Raw genomic sequence first — 18,918 nt, 5'->3', positions numbered from 1 at the left:
ACTGAAAAACGTTTAAATTTTATTATCCACGCCATTTTGTACAAAAAAAAGCAATAGAATATATTGCCGCAGTGTTATATTTTTTTGAGTGAAGTGCTTTCATAATTGTAAGTGTGTTTTTGTAGTTCTTTTGGCCAATTCCCTGCCGTGGCCACCAAGTTTTGTTAAAACGGATTCCTGCACGAATATAGTTGACATTTTCTGAATTTTAAGGATGCTAATTTCATTGCACTGCCCTAAAATACTTTATGATGATTTATTTATTCTTTCTGCAAGGATTGTTTACGTTTTCGCTTCACCTTCCTCTACTCCGGCAGCTTGCTTTGGCATATATCTGGACCCAACGAACATACACAAATTATAGCTGTCTATTATAATGGAATCAATAACCGCGGCATTATTTATGGAGTTGGAAAGCAACGCATACGAAAATTGCCAGGCGAGAACGGAAAGGCAAATATTGCGAGATTTGTGTAATCCATTTGAGATGAGTGACGAATTGTAAGAAATTGAAATTAACAGTGGTATAGTTTAATGACTTATTTTCTTATTTAGGTTCATAAAAAACTTTCGACTTAACAATGATGCTTTCAAGTATGTGTTAGATACTTTTGTGGAGCAAATACGTCCAAGGACTTCGACATCGACATGTTGTTTTTGCCCTGGAAACATATAAAAAACAATCATCATCAAGCCTTCTACGTTTCTTAACAAGTTTTACTTACATTTTTGTTAAAATTCTGTTATAAATTAATAAAAAATAAAATATTTTTCCGCCAACTAATTTGCAACTTAGAAAAACGGAACTACGATCGAAATGCAGAATACAAAAAATCGAACGATTCGAAGTTGGATCGAAAGAGATTGGAACACAGAATACTAAAATTGCCAAATCGAAAAAATTCCAATCCAAGTCGAAATGCAGAATAGGGCTGAATAACTTAAATCTGAATTCAAGTAAACAAAACTTGTTCCAAATTTCCATCGACGGCTTTATATACGACGGCCATATATGTATATACGTAAATATGTGAATACACAAATAAGCATGATTGCAACATATATATTTGCTACATACATATTCACATACGCGTTAGTACATGCTCTAGCGAACCACATTGGCGTCGGTTTCAAGAACTTTATTTCAAATTTTTCTTCAAAAATGTTCATATTTTTATATTATAATTATAGTTATATTTGTGTACGCACATTTGATATAAAATGTTTAAATTTTCTTTGAATTTAAAACAAAAATCGGACAAATAAGTACGTATGCATGTACTTACTAACCGAACTTCAATTGGGCACACATCAAATATGCTGGCCCACATTAAACATTATACACTTTTATTAAACGCACTTCCACACATTTTTTTTTTATAATTTATTTAATTTATAGTTTTGAACTGTTTCAAATAGAAATGAAAATAGTAGTCACGAAACTGATTATCAATTCTTTCAGTTGCAGCTCATTCTCAATTTCTTTTCTCGTATGTAAAGTTGCCACACTTGATTGTTTCGGACAAAACTTGTAGTATGAATGTTTGACATACAATTTTAAATAGAGAACTTGTAAGTTATAGAAAAGTAAAGATTCAAATCGCGGCAAGGTAATTCACCACCACTGTAGTAGCTTGACATGTAATTCGGCAAGTTTAATTCTCGTAACACTTTATTTTGAAATGACTTCAAAACAACTCAATATTGTATGCTGTCGGAAACATCAACCTTAAAAAATTATGTTTTTTTGTTATCTTATTAGATTCCATGGCGCAACGATACAAGGTGGCAGCATGGAACAGCTGATTATAAACTTTTTTCATTTGATTTGATACATCAACTTCCGGTGCAGTACGATTTTGACATTTGTCCAACGAATTTACAAAAACAAAGTACATGGATTTTTTATTTATGTTTGTAGGTATGTCACCATGCTGCCACCTTGTATCATTCCGCTATGTTAGATTCGTTCGCGTGAGTGAAAATTCGTAAAAACTTGAATAAAAAGTTACAAACTTTGGAAAAATCGTACACGTTCAAACAAAACTTTTGCAACAAGAGGGCCCAATTTCGCTTGGAGGAGAAGTTGCAAAAGTATACCCTATAAATAGGTGTCCCGGTATTACATAATTTGAAAAACTAGTTCTTTGTTGTTTTCCCAATTTGTGTGTTTTTTTCCATTTGGTCGTTTTCTTATTTTGGTGTTTTTTTTTTTTTAACAAGTGGCACCATCGTCATAAGTACAAAGTAGAGAACGCTGTGAGCGTAAAATTCTCTTTGAAATTTGCTCATGCATTGACTGTTGTTCGCTTTTGAAATGACCAGTGAGATCAGTTGTGTGAACAGAAAAATCAGTTAGATTGATTAGGAATCTGTCAATTTTACAGAATTTTGTTAAATTAAGAGCGAAAATTTCTCTTCTGTTGAAATGACTAAATTAATTTGTTCTCTTGACAAAGAACTCGGTCGAATTAACCACAATTCGATCAACTTCACCGAATTTCCGTTAAGTCAAAAACAACAGAACCAATTTGTTGATTTTACTAGCACCATTTCTTTCAGTGTTAACAAAAAAAAAGTTTTCTTTGACGCGCGCAATATAATAAACAATTTTCAAAAAATCCGTGCAAAATTTCATTAATTTTTATCACCGAAAAAAACCACGGTCACTCGTGGAAGGAACAGTTGACGCAAATATTCGACAACACTCTCCCCTTCAAGGCGCATGCCTCCGAAATTGTAACCCAAGTACAAACCCCGACATACGTATTGTCCCCACATGACACCAACCATCTTATTATGAGTAGAATAGAGCTGTAATGCGGGGCGAGGCTATAAATGTATAATCCGGTGGTTTCAAATTAATGGATATGGTTGGGTCTGCACTGTCGTCCATAGCAAAACAGCAGTAAAGTTCATATACTGCCTTTTAGGAATTTTTATGCCAATAAATTTCTGGGATTATAATTTACTCATTAGCTAAAGAAATACTCGGTGTGAATTATAACATTCAAAGATAAAACTAAAAAAAAATAAGGTTTTGAATTTGTTGCCTCCTTTAAAATTTTAATTTCAAATTCAATTTTCTCTGATTTCTCCTTTTACACTTTACTGCCTTTTTGCTATAGACGGCAGTGTGGTTGGAGTGTCCTTTAAGCGGAAGTAGTTGCCGTGACCAGACGTAGTAGATACATTGGAGGGAAGTTAAATATCATCCGCGTGATCTTTTATATTGGCTGCCAAGCAGCAATTAAGGAAATACTCTACCGTAGCATAGTATAATGGAGATATGGAGAAATACGAAATTTAAGGCGAATCTATTCTCTGAGAGACGAATCGCTAGTGTGTTTGCACTATGTTTGACACTTGCTTTCGCCTTCCTGTTCGAAATTAAGTAAGAAACGTAAAGGTCGAACGAAAACGATAGAGAATACCATTGCAAGACGAAATCGTTCGGAGGCGAATCGTTCAACTGAGCTATCGTTCGCAATACAGAATGAAGCCCTAAATTAACAAAGTTTTATACCGGAACTTATGTAAGCTGTATACTTTAAAAAGTTTTAACGGAAAGTGGGGAATTGATTCAATTTTGAATTATATTGGTAAAATTATATTTTGAACCAAATAATTTTTCTTTTGGTGGTTTTGGTTCGGCTTACGAATTTTGAAATAAATTCGGTAGGGTTCTTGGCTCGGTTAAAAGCCCAAAAACAGCGGATGGTTCGGTTTATGAACGGGTTCGGTTCGAAACTCTGCTAACATAGTCAGTCTTCGAAACATAGTCATATTCAGTACGAGTTACATGCCGTCATGCTACATGGCTATCCCCCGATCTAAATACCCGCAGTCAGATCGATCACGATGTGATAGACCGACAGCATGCGTCCAGTATTAAATGGGGTTACACTGAAATGAAATGGTTGACCGCAGGGACAACGTCTTAGAACGTCAAGGCCTATCTGTCCGGTCAGGCGATGCAAACCTAGAAATCATCAACATCTACATCCCCCCTGCCACCTGTTGCCCCGGTGGATACCACCCTAATATTAGAGCCTTACTCACTGGAAACAATCGCATTATTTTAGGCGACTTCAATGCCCATCATGATCTATGGCATTCAAATTTGCGGGCGGACAGTAGGGGCGAGATGTTGGCGGATCAAATAGAAGAAACGACGTTCTGCACAATAAACGGAGACGCCCCCACACGTATGGTAGGAAGCTGTCACAGTTCGCCAGATATCTCAATCGTGAGCGCAGAACTCGTAAACTGCGTCAACTGGCAGCCGATGGTATCATTGGCATCCGACCACCTGCCTATACTTGTTTCGCTCGAGCGTACCGCCGACTTCATCGTCACCGAAAAACGCACTTTCATAAACTTTAAAAAAGGAAAGTGGGGAGAATATAAATCCTTTACAGACAACCTCTTTGCTGCCCTCCCTATCCCGACTGATGCCCGCCAAGGGGAGCGTGCCTTTCGCAAGGTCATTGAATCCGCCTCGGCACGTTTCATTCCCGCCGGGAGAATTCCCGAAATCCGGCCCCACTTCCCGGCGGAGGCCGCAAACTTAGCGAGAGAACGGGACCTTATAAGGCAGCTTGATCCAGGCGACCCCCAAATAAGGGATATAAACCAACGCATCAGATTGCTTGTGGATGAACACAAGCGGGCGAAATGGGAGGAGCACCTAAGAGGTTGTAACCTCTCTACCGGTGTGGGTAAACTTTGGTCCACCGTAAAGTCCCTATCGAATCCGACTAAGCACAAAGACAAAGTTTCCATCGCCTTTGGCGACAAAGTGCTGTCGGATGCGAAAAAATGCGCGAGCGCTTTCTGCCGACAATATATAATGCATTCTACGGTCGACAAAGTTAGACGGAGGGCCAACAGACACGCACATAAACACAAATTCAGCGCGTCACCAATCACCATCACCGCTAAAGAGGTTGAGGACGCCATTGGTCGCGCTAAACCATCCAAAGCAGTGGGCCCAGACGGCATAGCCATGCCGATGCTTAAAAGCCTAGGGAAAGAGGGTTTCAAATATTTAGCGCAGGTCTTCAACCTGTCTCTTTCCACCTTTGTCATACCCGAGAAATGGAGAATGGCCAAGGTGGTCCCGCTACTAAAGCCTGGTAAACCAGCTAACATAGGAGAGTCGTATCGTCCGATATCTCTCCTATCGCCAGTAGCAAAGACGCTCGAAGCCATTTTGCTCCCTTATTTCCAAGCAAATTTGCAACTAGCCTCCCATCAGCATGGCTTCAGAAAACTCCATAGCACTACCTCCGCGCTAAATGCCATTAGTACCCAGATAAATTGCGGTTTAAATCAAAACCCCCACCATAGAACAGTACTCGTAGCGCTAGACCTATCAAAAGCTTTTGATACGGTCAACCACGGCTCGTTACTGCAAGACCTGGAAGGGTCTACCCTTCCCCCATGTCTTAAAAGGTGGACCGCAAATTATCTGGGTGGTCGGCAGGCATCGGTGCTATTTAGAAACGAAACATCAAAGCCAAGGAGAATTAAACAAGGGGTGCCACAGGGTGGTGTCCTATCCCCACTTTTGTTTAATTTCTACATATCTAAACTACCTTCACCACCGGAAGGAGTCACAATCGTTTCCTACGCCGATGACTGCACAGTAATGGCCACAGGCCCAGGCCCACAGATCGATGAGCTATGCAATAAAATAAACGGCTACCTCCCTGATCTCTCCAGTTTTTTCGCCTCGCGAAACCTGGCATTATCACCGACTAAATCTTCCGCGACCTTATTTACAACATGGACGTCCCAAATGTCGACCATTTTGAACATCCACGTCGATGGCTCTACGCTACCGACTGTCCTACACCCCAAAATCTTGGGTGTGACGTTTGATCAGGATCTACATTTCGGTGAGCACGCAGCCGCAATTGTTCCGAGAATTCAGAGCCGTAACAAAATCCTCAAATCCCTTGCTGGCAGTACCTGGGGAAAAGATAAAGAAACGCTCATGACTACATACAAAGCAATTAGCCAGCCGATTACGTGCTACGCGTCACCCATATGGTCGCCAAGCCTAAAAATTACCCACTGGAAGAAGCTACAGGCCTGCCAAAATACTGCTCTCAGAATTGCAACGGGCTGTCTTCTTATGTCCCCAGAACACCATCTACATAATGAGGCGAGAATACTCCCCATCAGGGAAAGAAACGAGATGCTGACCAAACAGTTCCTGTTGAATACCCAGAAACCTGGGCATCCCAACAGACATCTGATTGACGAGCCAGCACCGCCTAGGGGCTTAAGGAGTCATCTCCGTAAGCATTTTGAGGAAATACGGCATCTGAGAACACAGCCGTATGAAGCGAAAAAACACAAGCAGGTCCTTGGTGAACTCCACAAACAGGCGTCGGACCTTTATGCCGGGAATTGCCCGGTGAACCCAGTACTCAAAGTAAAGTATCCAAAACTTGCGGAAGAGGAACGCATACTCCCCAGGGAAACGCGTGTCACTCTGGCTCAACTTCGTTCTGGATACTGTAACAGGTTAAACTCTTACATATCCAGAATCAACCCCGACATACAAAATGTATGCCCCGCTTGCAATGTGTCCCCACATGACACCAACCATCTCTTTAATTGTAATGTGGAACCAACGCCTCTAACACCCCTTTCCCTATGGTCCACCCCTGTTGAAACAGTAAGTTTCCTTGGACTCCCGTTAGAGGATATTGATGACAGTTTGTGATCGGTCGCGTCTGTTAGGTGGGGCGAAGCACTGCTACAACAACAACATGCGTCCAGTATGTAGATTTGCGCATGATCCGAGGACCTAACATCGAATCGGCTTACCGCAAGGAAAAAAACACAAGAACAGCTAGACGTCGAAAGGCAGCGATCGCAACAGACTGCCATTGATTTCGCAACTCGACTCTCACACCTTCTCTCTTAACATTTAGAGCATATCACAAAATCTCTTCCTACCGCTGCCGAGGAAAATATTGGTTACCGGCGAGCACGGAAAAACAACTGATACTATGTAGGAAGCCGCGTTACAATCGAAAGAAAATACGTTGCCTACAGGGCTACGTTAAAAACGAGCGCAACAAGAAGTATGTGAACGCTACCGCGAGTTGAAAAGAGAAACGAGACGGCTTTACAGGAAGAAAAAAAACAGAGTCAGGAAGGCATGATTGTGCTAGCCACCAGAAACACGCCAGCAATTTTAACCAAAAAATTCGCAACAGACGGAAGGTTTTAAGTCAGGGACAAACTCCTGTAAGAACAAATCGCGACCTTGTAGCCCAGAGAGTACTTAGATTATGGAGAGAACACTTATCTGCTCTCCTAAATGGAGACAGTGATGTACCGCCCAGGGATGATGAGGCCGATCCCGCAATCGACGATGATGGAATTAGTGACCCGATATTCTATATAAGCGTGCAATTACTGGGGGATACTGACGACATTGATATCATCGACCTGAACAGCCGCGTGATAAGTCCTGCTTACTCCAAACTGCAAAAAAAGCTGAAAAGATGGGTTTGTTGGTAAATGAGGACAAAACGAAGTACCTGCATTCACCAAACAAAGAGTCGCCGCGTTTACGCCTTGGCAATCACGCCACTGTATGCAGCCATAATTTTAAAGTAAAAGACGACGGTTTTTTGTAAACCACTCTTGCCAATAAATGCTACTTTGGACTAGGTAGGCAGTTGAAAAGAAAAGTCCTCTCTCGGCAAAAATCATGTTCTACAAGTCATTTATCGTACCCGTCCTGCTATATGGTGCAGAACCATGGACCATGACAACATCAGAAGAGGCTGCTCTGAGAGTGATCGAAAGAACATTTCTTCGAAAGATTTACGGACCTCTACACATTAGCGACGGCGGGTACTGAAGAAGATTAAATTATGAGCTGTACGAGCTTTTCTCAGACCTCTGCGTAGTTCAGCGGATTAAAATATTGCGGCTACACTGGCTAGGCCCTGTTATGCGACTGAACGATCATGCTCCGGCTATGAATGTATTTTTATCGGAACCCACCTATGGACGCAGAGGAAGAGAACGGGCCCTACTCGGCTGGAAGGACCTATGGAAAACGATTTAAATTTCCTCGGATAACCAAATTGCGCCAGTTAACCAAACAGATAAGCGACTGGCGCCCCTTGTTGGATGGCCATAACCGTTTGAACGGTTAAACGCCAATTAAGTAAGTGTGGGGTATTGGTATAGTGTATGGAACACTGTATGGAACATATGTAAGCGTCGGCGTGTGTGGTATTGGTAAAATAAATAAATAAATGTAAGGCGCGATAACCTCTGAAGAGATCTAAGGCCGAGCTTCTCTTCCAATTTGCATCGTGCTCCTCTTGATTTTCCCTACAAAATGGCCGGACGGGACCTACATGTTGTATGTCGACTCCGAACGGCATCTGCAAGGCAGATGAGTTTTCACTGAGGGCTTTTCATCGCAGAAATACACCCGGAGCGCTTGCCAAACACTGCCGAGGGGCGACACCGCTTAGAAAAATTTTCTTCTAATTGAAAAACCTTATTTCTAAAATTTTGATGTTGCTTTGCCCGGGGATGAACCCAGGGCATACGGTGTGGTAGGCGGAGCACGCTACCATCACACAACGGTGGCTCCGTGTGGTATTGGTATACAGTATTATAAGCTGTGCGTGGTAAGTGGTATTGCTAAGCTGTCGTAATGTTAAGTGCAGTCACTTGACTGTAACGTTAACCCTATGGACACATTCAATATATGTGAGGTCTTTATAGACCGGCCAGTTCAACACTGTAGCGTAACGTAGGAGCAATGTACGTGGTTGAGTTGATATCAGCGAAATCAGACAGCAAGGAAAGGATATGATAGGAAAAAAAACCGCAGAAAAGGAAAGGCAAGTAAAGAAGAGGACAAAAGAGTAGGAGAGAGAAAGGAAAGAGTAGAAGTTAAGCCGGAATGAAAACCGGAAGGATTGCTATCAATTTGCTTGTGATAAGTTATCGGTTTGCTATAGACGGGTTATGCGTGTGTTATCAATTTCTTATCAACGACCTATCGGTGTATTTAAACTTGGTATATACAAGTTATCGATTTGTTATCGAAGAGATCGATTTGTTCTCAGAGAGTTTGTTATCGATTTACTATCGAACATCTTATGCCTGAGCTCAGTCCCTCCAACTCCATCCAAAAACGTCATAAATTTTATATTTGCGTGTCAATTTTATAAAATAACGGTTAAATGGAATTTGAATACCAAACTTGAATTTATACCCATTTCACTTATATAAAACGCCTAACGGAAGAAAACTGGACCATTTTTAACTATATAAAATCTTAATGTATTAGATTTAGAAAGAAATATTACTTTAATCTATCATGAAAAAAAACTAAAGAAAAAGGGCGTAAAATTAGTTTTTTTGCTCTCCTGTACAATTCAAATGCCGTTAGGTAGATGGTTTTGCAGTTGGTCGATAGATGGTTTTGTGAAGGCATCGTCGATATATAGATGTTGGCAAAGCCAACAACAAATACCTTATTCTGATAACAAGTCCGAAACGTCTGGCCCGGACTGATCTCGAAAAAAACTTCGTTTAATCGAAAGGAAACTTAATTAAAAATATGGGAATTTAATTTTTTTGATATCAGAGGTTTCAGGCAGCATTTTGGATTTCCTTAAAACAGGAAACTTCTGTCCAGAACCTATGATGTCTGTGGACATCTGAGGATTGAGGATTCTCTACTTTAGTCACAATGTTATATCGTTTTTCTCGTACATCCTTTTCCACAGTGGCACGAGGCAATATCACGCAAAAAATATTGCTGTTGTAGAAATCAACTAAGCCATTACTGCAACCACGTCTTGATAAAAATTCAGGAGTTTATTGTGCCTGTAGTTACAAAAGTTTTGCTCTTCATGCCGCGACTGCCAAACCAGACATTTTCTTAACTTCATGCCACACACCTAGATCAAAATACGAGCAAAAAATGTACTGCAAAGTATTTTCTCGTTAATTGTTGGATGTATTGTCACGGATATTAGCATCCCTAAGCTATACCATCACTAAGGCGATGCTAAGCGATGTTCACGTCAATAATCAAATCATGTATACACATATATAAGGCAGCCGAGAGATGTCACACACAGATGCATTTACTTATACGCCTATGTGTGTGCGAGAGACTGTAAACTACAAACTCACATACATCTGAGAGACGCTGAAAAGTAGAAAATTGTAAACAAGTAGAAACTATATGAGAACTATAAACACTCGAAATAGTTGGTAAGTTCTGGAAATCGAAGAGCCTAGAAGTATGCAGCGTAAACTATAAAAGCGTGGCAAGCGAGTAAGAAGTAATTCAGTTTGATTTGAGTTGTCAAGCAGTTTGATTAAGACGATATCTAGCGAGCAATAGCAGTGTTATTCTGAATAGTAGAGTTTCATTGAGCTATCAATCAGTGTGGTTATTAAGCAAGCTATTCGTTGCACAGTTTGTTATTGTGAAGTACTTTAATAAAGGCTATTTTGCATTATTACAAATTGGAGTTATTTATTCAACAGTTTAGTGATTCGAACTTAGTAGAGGATTGCAAATAAGAGGATTTGCAAGCAAATTCGTTACAATTGGTGTCAGAAGAGGAATTGTTGAATAAATTCCAGAGGACAACAAGGACATGGCAAAGTTCGGTGAATTGAAGATCCAGCAACTGAAAAAGGAGTTGGAGAACCGTGGATTAAATACAACCGGCAATAAGATCGAACTTCAAGCACGGTTACGAGAGGTAATGGAGTCGCAAGGAATTGATGTGGACGAGTTTGTCTTTTATCCTGATGGGGACGAAACAACAACAAAAATTGAAGAGAAAAACGAAACATCGCAGACAGTTACGAGCACAGACTTGAACATGATATTGGCTGCAATATCTGCACAAACATCGACAGTAGCATCAATGTCGTCGCAATTGGCATCCCAACTGGAAGCGCAAGAGGCACGTATAACAGAAATGTCATCACAAATATCCACAAATATGTCATCACAACTAGAGGAACAGAAAACGTATATGTCATCTCAACTAGAAGAACAGAAGACGTATATGGTATCCCAGATGGAATCACAAGAAACGCGTATGTCAGAAATGTCGACACAGATTACAGCGAAGATTGAAGCACAAGAGGCACGGATATCCGAAATGTCGGCTCAAATTTCAGCACAGATATCATCGCAAATCTCTGCTCAACTGGAAGAGCAAGAAGGACGTGTTTCCTCGAAGTTGGAGGCGCAAGATACAATAATTTTACAGTTTGAAGAAAAAATCGAGGCCGAGGTGGATGATTTGAGAGGACGTATCGAGCAGTTGCAACTAAATCGCCCAGCAGTTTCAACGAGTAATCCAAAGGTAAAGACACCATCCTTTGACGGTTCTGTTCCTTTTCAGGTCTTTAAGCTACAGTTTGAGAAGACCGCAGCAGTGAACCAATGGAATGCTGAAGATAAAGTTGCAGCTCTGTTCGTGGCACTGAAAGGGCCTGCCGCGGAAATCTTACAGACTATTCCAGAGTACGAACGGAACAGTTATGACGCATTGATGGCTGCTGTAGAACGGCGATACGGAAGCGAACACAGGAAACAGATATTTCAAATAGAATTGCAAAACCGCTACCAAAAAGCTAACGAGACTTTGCAGGAGTTTGCTTCGGACATTGAAAGATTGGCTCATCTTGCAAATGCGGATGCACCCGTGGAATACACGGAAAGAGTGAAGATTCAGAGCTTTATAAATGGCATACGGGACATCGAAACGAAGCGAGCCACATACGCGAACCCAAAGCAAACATTTGCTGAAAGGTATCACATGCATTGACTCAGGAAACGGCCTCACTATTGAGTAAACCAGCATACAAAGCACGCCGTGTGGAAGTAGAAAGGCCAGAGTGGGTAGACGCAATATTGGAGGCGCTGAAAGGATCGCAAAAACGGAGTGAAAAAGTTATCAAATGCTTCAAATGCGGGAAGTCCGGTCACATTGCACGTCATTGCGATCTTGGCCTTAATAGTTCCAACAATGTGGGTGGGCGTAAACGCAAAGCTGGAGGAGATGAGCAAGAGCGAGTAAGAGGTAGAGAGCTAGATCCAGCTACTGAATGCCCTGTGATATCTGTGTCGCAAATTGGTAGAAAATCGAGCAGTCTTACCGTCAGAGGGAATGTGGATGGCAACGAACGAATACTGACTGTAGATACGGGCGCATCTCATTCCTTGATCCGATCTGACTTGGTCAACAGGAGAGTAAAACCGTTACCTGGAGCAAGGTTGCGTACGGTCACTGGCGAGTATAACCAAGTTCAGGGAGAAGTGATATGTGAAGTATTGATTTAGAAGGTCATGGTTCTACACAAATTTGTTGTGGCGTAGATTGTTGATGAAGTTATATTGGGAGTGGATTTCTTGGTTGACCATGACATCAAGATCGATATGCAGAGAAGGGTGATGTGTTATGAGAACCAAGATGTGCCACTTAACTTTAGTTTGGAAAAAGGGATCAGCAGTAATCGGGTACTGGTGGAGAAGACTCGACGAAGGCCACGAAATTCAAAGGTAAAGGTTGATGGAACAAATGGGCCAAACAAATCAAAACCGAAGGTACCTGTGAGAGAAACACTGGCATTGAAAAGCCCTAACGGACGTACTGAAACGAAGAAAGAATGCAAGGGTGGTTTAAAGCCAAGGCACACTACTGTTGTGAAGCGTCGGAACGATACTGATTATGCAAAGGAAATCCGTCCAGCGCAAGCTCTGCGAAGTAGTTCTTCATTGGTCAAGCAACAGAGTGCGAGGGAACGATCCAGGATAATGAGTAGTAAGATGAAACACGGGTACGACAAGGAAAATAATTCGAAAGGTTTCTTGTCGGGAGATTTGGTACTGTTATACAACCCTCACCGGCGGAAAGGTGTTCCATCCAAATTTCGGTGCAGTTGGGAAGGCCCGTACAAGGTTGTGAAGAAGATCAGTGATACCATCTACCGCATACAAAGCATTGAGAAACCACGGAGTAGAAGAGTGGTACATTTGGCGATGCTAGCAGCGTTTAGATCGAGAGACTTGTCTGATCGGGACGATCAGACTTAGGTGGAGGGCAGTGTCATGGATATTAGCATCCCTAAGCTATACCATCACTAAGGCGATGCTAAGCGATGTTCACGTCAATAATCAAATCATGTATACACATATATAAGGCAGCCGAGAGATGTCACACACAGATGCATTTACTTATACGCCTATGTGTGTGCGAGAGACTGTAAACTACAAACTCACATACATCTGAGAGACGCTGAAAAGTAGAAAATTGTAAACAAGTAGAAACTATATGAGAACTATAAACACTCGAAATAGTTGGTAAGTTCTGGAAATCGAAGAGCCTAGAAGTATGCAGCGTAAACTATAAAAGCGTGGCAAGCGAGTAAGAAGTAATTCAGTTTGATTTGAGTTGTCAAGCAGTTTGATTAAGACGATATCTAGCGAGCAATAGCAGTGTTATTCTGAATAGTAGAGTTTCATTGAGCTATCAATCAGTGTGGTTATTAAGCAAGCTATTCGTTGCACAGTTTGTTATTGTGAAGTACTTTAATAAAGGCTATTTTGCATTATTACAAATTGGAGTTATTTATTCAACAGTATAGTGATTCGAACTTAGTAGAGGATTGCAAATAAGAGGATTTGCAAGCAAATTCGTTACAGTATGTATATATCGAGCATACAATTCAGTAGATAATGATTTGGGAAGCCCGGAGGTACTCATAACTTTGCAACTAAAGATTTTTCAGCTAGCTCCCTAGTGATCTAGTTTTGCGATATGCCTGCGGCTTTGACCCTATGTATGTACGTAATTTTTTCCTTCCGGATCCTCGAGTTGCCTACCTTTGCGATGGTTGTTATATGCTATGTTACCTGTTACCATCAAAAGTCTCTGTGTTAGCAACCTTGGCACCGTTGCAACGGAGCGAAATTCGCCCAGGGTTGAAGCTTAATCACAATAAAGGGAACTTTACAAGGAACAAATAGTTTCTGCCTTTTGAGAAGAGCTTCGTCGGCTTCTTAACGGTAACAACCGATACCGACAAGTTGTTTTATTATCATTTTATTATTGATAACGAATTATTGTCAAGTTTTCAATTGCCTGTCATCGTCTTTTTATGGGTTTCTTATGCTTGTTATCGATGGTTAACACATGTTATCGGGTTAATATTGGGGTTTATATTAAAGTTTTATCGGTATTTCGGTAAATCGATATCTTTTCGATACCGAGTTGATACATTTTTGATAATAAAATTTAAAACTTTTCTATAAACCGCCGATAACAAATTAGCAACACTCCAATAACAAATCTATAAGTTACCGAATACAAATTCATATCCTTTTGATGACATACCGTTAACTTTTCCGTAAGTTAACGATACATCTTTGATAACAAGTCGACAACTTCCCGATAACACTCCGATAAGAAATTGGTAACAGTGCGATATCAAATCGATGACGTTTTATGACATATCCATAACTTTTCGTTGATAAATCGATATTTTTTCGAAAACTGATAAACCGGCAATTAGAAAATGATTCAATTGAATTTAATTTAGATTTAGTTTGTTTTACTTTTTATTATATTTTTTTTCTGTTGCCTTTTTCTTTTTACTACCTTTATATTAAGTCCCTTTCATGTTTATTTATTTTTGTATTTCATATAAATCTGACCAAATAATGAGCAATGTTGCAACCAAAAAACCAGAAAATTAAAACTTAAAGCAGAATACCTTACCGAGTGATTTGTTTTTGTAAATACTTTGGGTAGCAATAATAAAAATCACGCATTTTTTCATGTTTTCTGGCTCTTTCATTTATTGGTGACGTGCTTGCCTTGAGTTGCTGTGTGATTTCGCTCATATCAACTCTACCATGTATATTGTTCCCACATTGCGCAACAGTGTAGTGACTCCACAGATTGGACTTTATCAGTGCGGCTTCAGACCTACTATCGACCAGATTTTCACAATGCGCCAAATCTTGGAAAAAACCCGCGAAAAAAGAATTGACACGCATCACTTATTCGTACATTTTAAAGCCGCATTCGACAGCACGAAAAGGAGCTGCATATATGCCGCTTATGGTTATTTGGTTTCCCCGCAAAGCTTCCCTGTACGATATGACGTTGAGAAAAGCTATCAGTTCAGTCAGAACCTCTCCGCTATGTTCGAAACTAAACGAGGTTTCAGATAGGGTAACTCCCTATCGTGAAATTTCTTTAATTTGATGCTGGAGAAAATTATACTGGCTGCAGAACTTAACCGCTCTGGACCAATATTCTATATAAGCGTGCAATTACTGGCGGATACTAACGACATTGATATCATCGGCCTTAACACCCGCGTCGTAAGTTCTGTTTACTCCAAACTGGATAAAGAAGCAGAAAAGATGGGTTTGATGGTGAATGAGGACAAAACGAAGTACCTACTGCCATCGAGCGAAGAGTCAGCGTATTTGCGCCTTGGAAACCACGCTACTGTTGGCAGCCATAATTTCGAAATAGTAAAAGACTTCGTTTATTTGGAAACCAGCATTAACACAAGCAATAACATCAGCTCTGAAATTCAGCGAAGTCACTCTTGCCAATAAATGCTACATTGGACTAGGTAGGCAATTGAAAATTAAAGTCCTCTTTCGGCAAACGAAAACCACGCCGAGGACCAGGTGGAAAACTATTTACACTCTCTTGGTGTGACCAATTGGCGCCAATTGACGCCTTGTTGAACGGCCATAACCGTTTAAACAGTTAAGCGCCAATTAATTAAGTACTTCATTACAGTATACCAATCCCACACACCACCCCTGTATTTACATTCTACATATATCCCCCATACACAATACCACATACAAAGACTACGCTTACAAAAAATTTGATGGGGTTACATTAAAATCCTCGAAATCTCTTGCTGGCAGTACTTGGGGAAAAGGCAAAGAAACGCTCATTACCACTTACAAAGCAATTGGCCAGCCGATTGTATGCTACGCGTCTCCTATATGGTCGCAGAACCTAAAAACTACTCCCTTGAAGAAGCTACAGGCCTGCCAAAATACTGCTCTCAGAACCGCCACGGGCTGTCTTCTTATGTCCCCAGAACACCACCTACATAATGAGGCGAGAATACTCCCCATCAGGGAGAGAAATGAGATGCTAACCAAACAGTTCCGGTTGAATACCCAGAAACCGGGGCATCCCAACAGACATCTGATTGATGAGCCAACACCGCCAGGGGCTTAAGGAGTCATCTCCGTAAGCATTATGAGGAAATACGGCAGCTGAGAACTTAGCCGTATAAAGCCAAAAAAACACAAGCAGGTCCTCAGCGAACTCCACAAACAGGCGTCTGGACCTTTATGCCAGGAATTGCCCGGTGAACCCAGTACTCAAAGAACAGTACCAAAAACTTGCGGAAGAGGAATGAATACACCCCAGGGAAACGCGAGTTACTCTAGCTCAACTTCGATCTGGATACTGTAACAGGTTAAACTCTTACCTATCCAGAATCAACCCCTACTTACAAAATGTATGCCCCGCTTGCAATGTATCCCCACATGACACCAACCATCTCTTTAATTGTAATGTGGAACCAACGCCACTAACACCCCTCTCATTATGGTCCACCCCTGTTGAAACTGAAAGTTTCTTTGGACTCCCGTTAGAGGATATTGATGACACTTCGTGATCGGTCGTAACTATTGGATGGGGCGAGGCACTGCTACAACAACAACAACTACGCTTACACTTAATGTCCTTACATTCATAATTTCCTCATACCGCGAGCAAAGATGTTCATACCTCAAAAACATATGTTTACATTCAATGTATGCAGATATAATTTCTTAAGTGGAACAACTGCGTTGTTATTTTATGTTTCTGTTAAAACTTAATTCAAGCAACTATTAATGTAATCTGAAGTAAGTTTCTATTTCCCCTCAAGTTACTTAATATAATTCTGTGGTATCTGATGTGACCAGCGGCGGTAATTTTTTCAAAATTGACAAAAGATTTGAAAAAAATTCCAAGTCACATGGTCATTGAGGTCTCTTTATATTAACCTATATACGTCATAAAAACCCGTTAAAAACGCATTTTCGAAAAATTGTAAAACTTGTGTAACGCTTTTTCCCATTTAATATTTCAGATACCGTTATGTCTGCATAGTGAGCATTGCTGAGAAGGCTATGCAAGGCTACTGTTCGCTAGTCAACTTTCTTTGGGATGCAGAGAAAGATGGATACATTTCTTACGTTCACGATACACCAAATTTTTTCGGCATCGCCACGCTTTATTATCTTTATTATGATTAAATATAATTATTTCTTTAATGCATAATAAAATTAAATTTATTGTTGCACAATAGCATTATTTAGCCATTTCGTATGTATTTGTTATGGATTAGAAGCGTAAAAGTAAGCTCCTCGCTGTCAATGTATCGTTACTTTTTTTCGTGGTAAAACACGAAAAACACTCCCAAAATAAAAAAAAAAATTAAAAAACATTTTCCGAGAAAGAATCAAAGGTTTGGAATATTCGAAACGCGCTCGTTTTATACTCCACGAAGTAGTTTAAAAAGTATACCCTTCATGGGTATTGTGGTGAATGTTAGCAATTTCGATGCGTCACTGTGCGGTTAGTAAATAAAGGCTATACAAGAACTGTAAACCATACGCACATGCATAGACGGCAACGAAGAATATTTCACACATAACCAGCAGCTAACAGTGGAGAGAATATTTCACACACATAGATGGCAATAAACTCCGTATAACCGGTTTAAGGGCTAGTTGGAACTTAATCAGCAACGTCTGATCACCATAAGGTGCGACTGCAAGCGAGCGTATGTTCATGTCCGTTCCCGGATCGGTGCTGATGCCCGGCTGGTTGATGTCCTCGTGAAAGCAAAAGCTGACATCACCGCCATCCAAGAAACGAAGCAAGGAAAAAAATAAAAAAAAAATTGGCATTCAGGGCTGTCATGGAATCCAATTATTGTCGGAATCGGATTTAAAAACGACAAAATAATTGCTTTGGTGTCATGAAATCCAATGTTATCGGTTTAGTGTTCGAATTGGAATTAGTGTCGGTTTTAGGTGTCACAGAATCCGATAATTCGATTTTGCTATCGGAAACAATCCAATCAGTTAAATGCTGTTGGATTTAATTTTTTCCTAGTAGTATTTCTCTTGCAGTTTAGTATGTTCTAAAAATGTAAGTAAATAAAAGTTTATTTTATAAAAATAAATGTAAATATAGTATATATTTTTTCATTCTTAATAGAGGAAAACATAAAAATTCAATGCAAAACAGCATTTTGACTGAATTTATGGAGAAACATCCAGATATTACGAAGGGCTTCACGAAACACGTAATCTAAAATCGTGACACCGTGCTTCTACCTACACTCATGCTAGAATCCTTGCTAACTGATCTTTGATAGGGTCCTGCAGCTAAAAATCGTAACGTATCTGTTAGTTGCAGCACTGGCAGAACTTTCGAGCGAGTTAAGCGTCCTTCAATGGTGTCCAATACCATTCGGAAAGCCTCTTTGTTTATGCAATAGTACGCAATGTAACTGCAAATACAAACTGCAGAAACCCACATTAAGAAATATTTTTAAATACGCTGTCTCTGGCAACTCAAATGGATTGCTGCGATCTCTTCAAATTTTCCTTTTGACCTTCTCGCAACTTTCTTCTTCCAATAATATAAATGCTACAACTGCTGATGCCATTTTGATGTGAATAAATTTGTTTATTTCTGTTTAAATGCACAAAACAACTATTTTATAAAATATTGCCAAAAAAATTAACATCACAATTGCCGGTGCACCGCATAACAGCTG

General features: G+C 40.3%; 1 protein-coding gene across 3 annotated transcripts in view; it reads left to right on the top strand.

Annotated features, from left to right (window-relative positions):
* The window catches only part of LOC137245556 (dynein light chain Tctex-type protein 2B), a 66,245-nt gene extending 48,813 nt beyond the window's left edge, over nucleotides 1-17,432 (top strand). For all 3 annotated transcript variants that reach the window (XM_067776424.1, XM_067776423.1, XM_067776422.1), the window contains exon 4: nucleotides 17,218-17,432. In XM_067776424.1, coding sequence (XP_067632525.1) covers nucleotides 17,218-17,383 — 166 coding nt within the window. In that variant the 3' untranslated portion in view covers nucleotides 17,384-17,432. The remainder of the gene's footprint in view (nucleotides 1-17,217) is intronic.
* Nucleotides 17,433-18,918: the final 1,486 nt, after the last annotated feature.

The sequence above is a fragment of the Eurosta solidaginis genome, chromosome 3, assembly GCF_040869045.1.
Source record: "Eurosta solidaginis isolate ZX-2024a chromosome 3, ASM4086904v1, whole genome shotgun sequence".
In the NCBI taxonomy this organism is placed as follows: Eukaryota; Metazoa; Arthropoda; class Insecta; order Diptera; family Tephritidae; genus Eurosta; species Eurosta solidaginis.
Note: the sequence above shows the minus strand (reverse complement) of the source record. Positions and strands in the feature narration are given on the sequence as shown.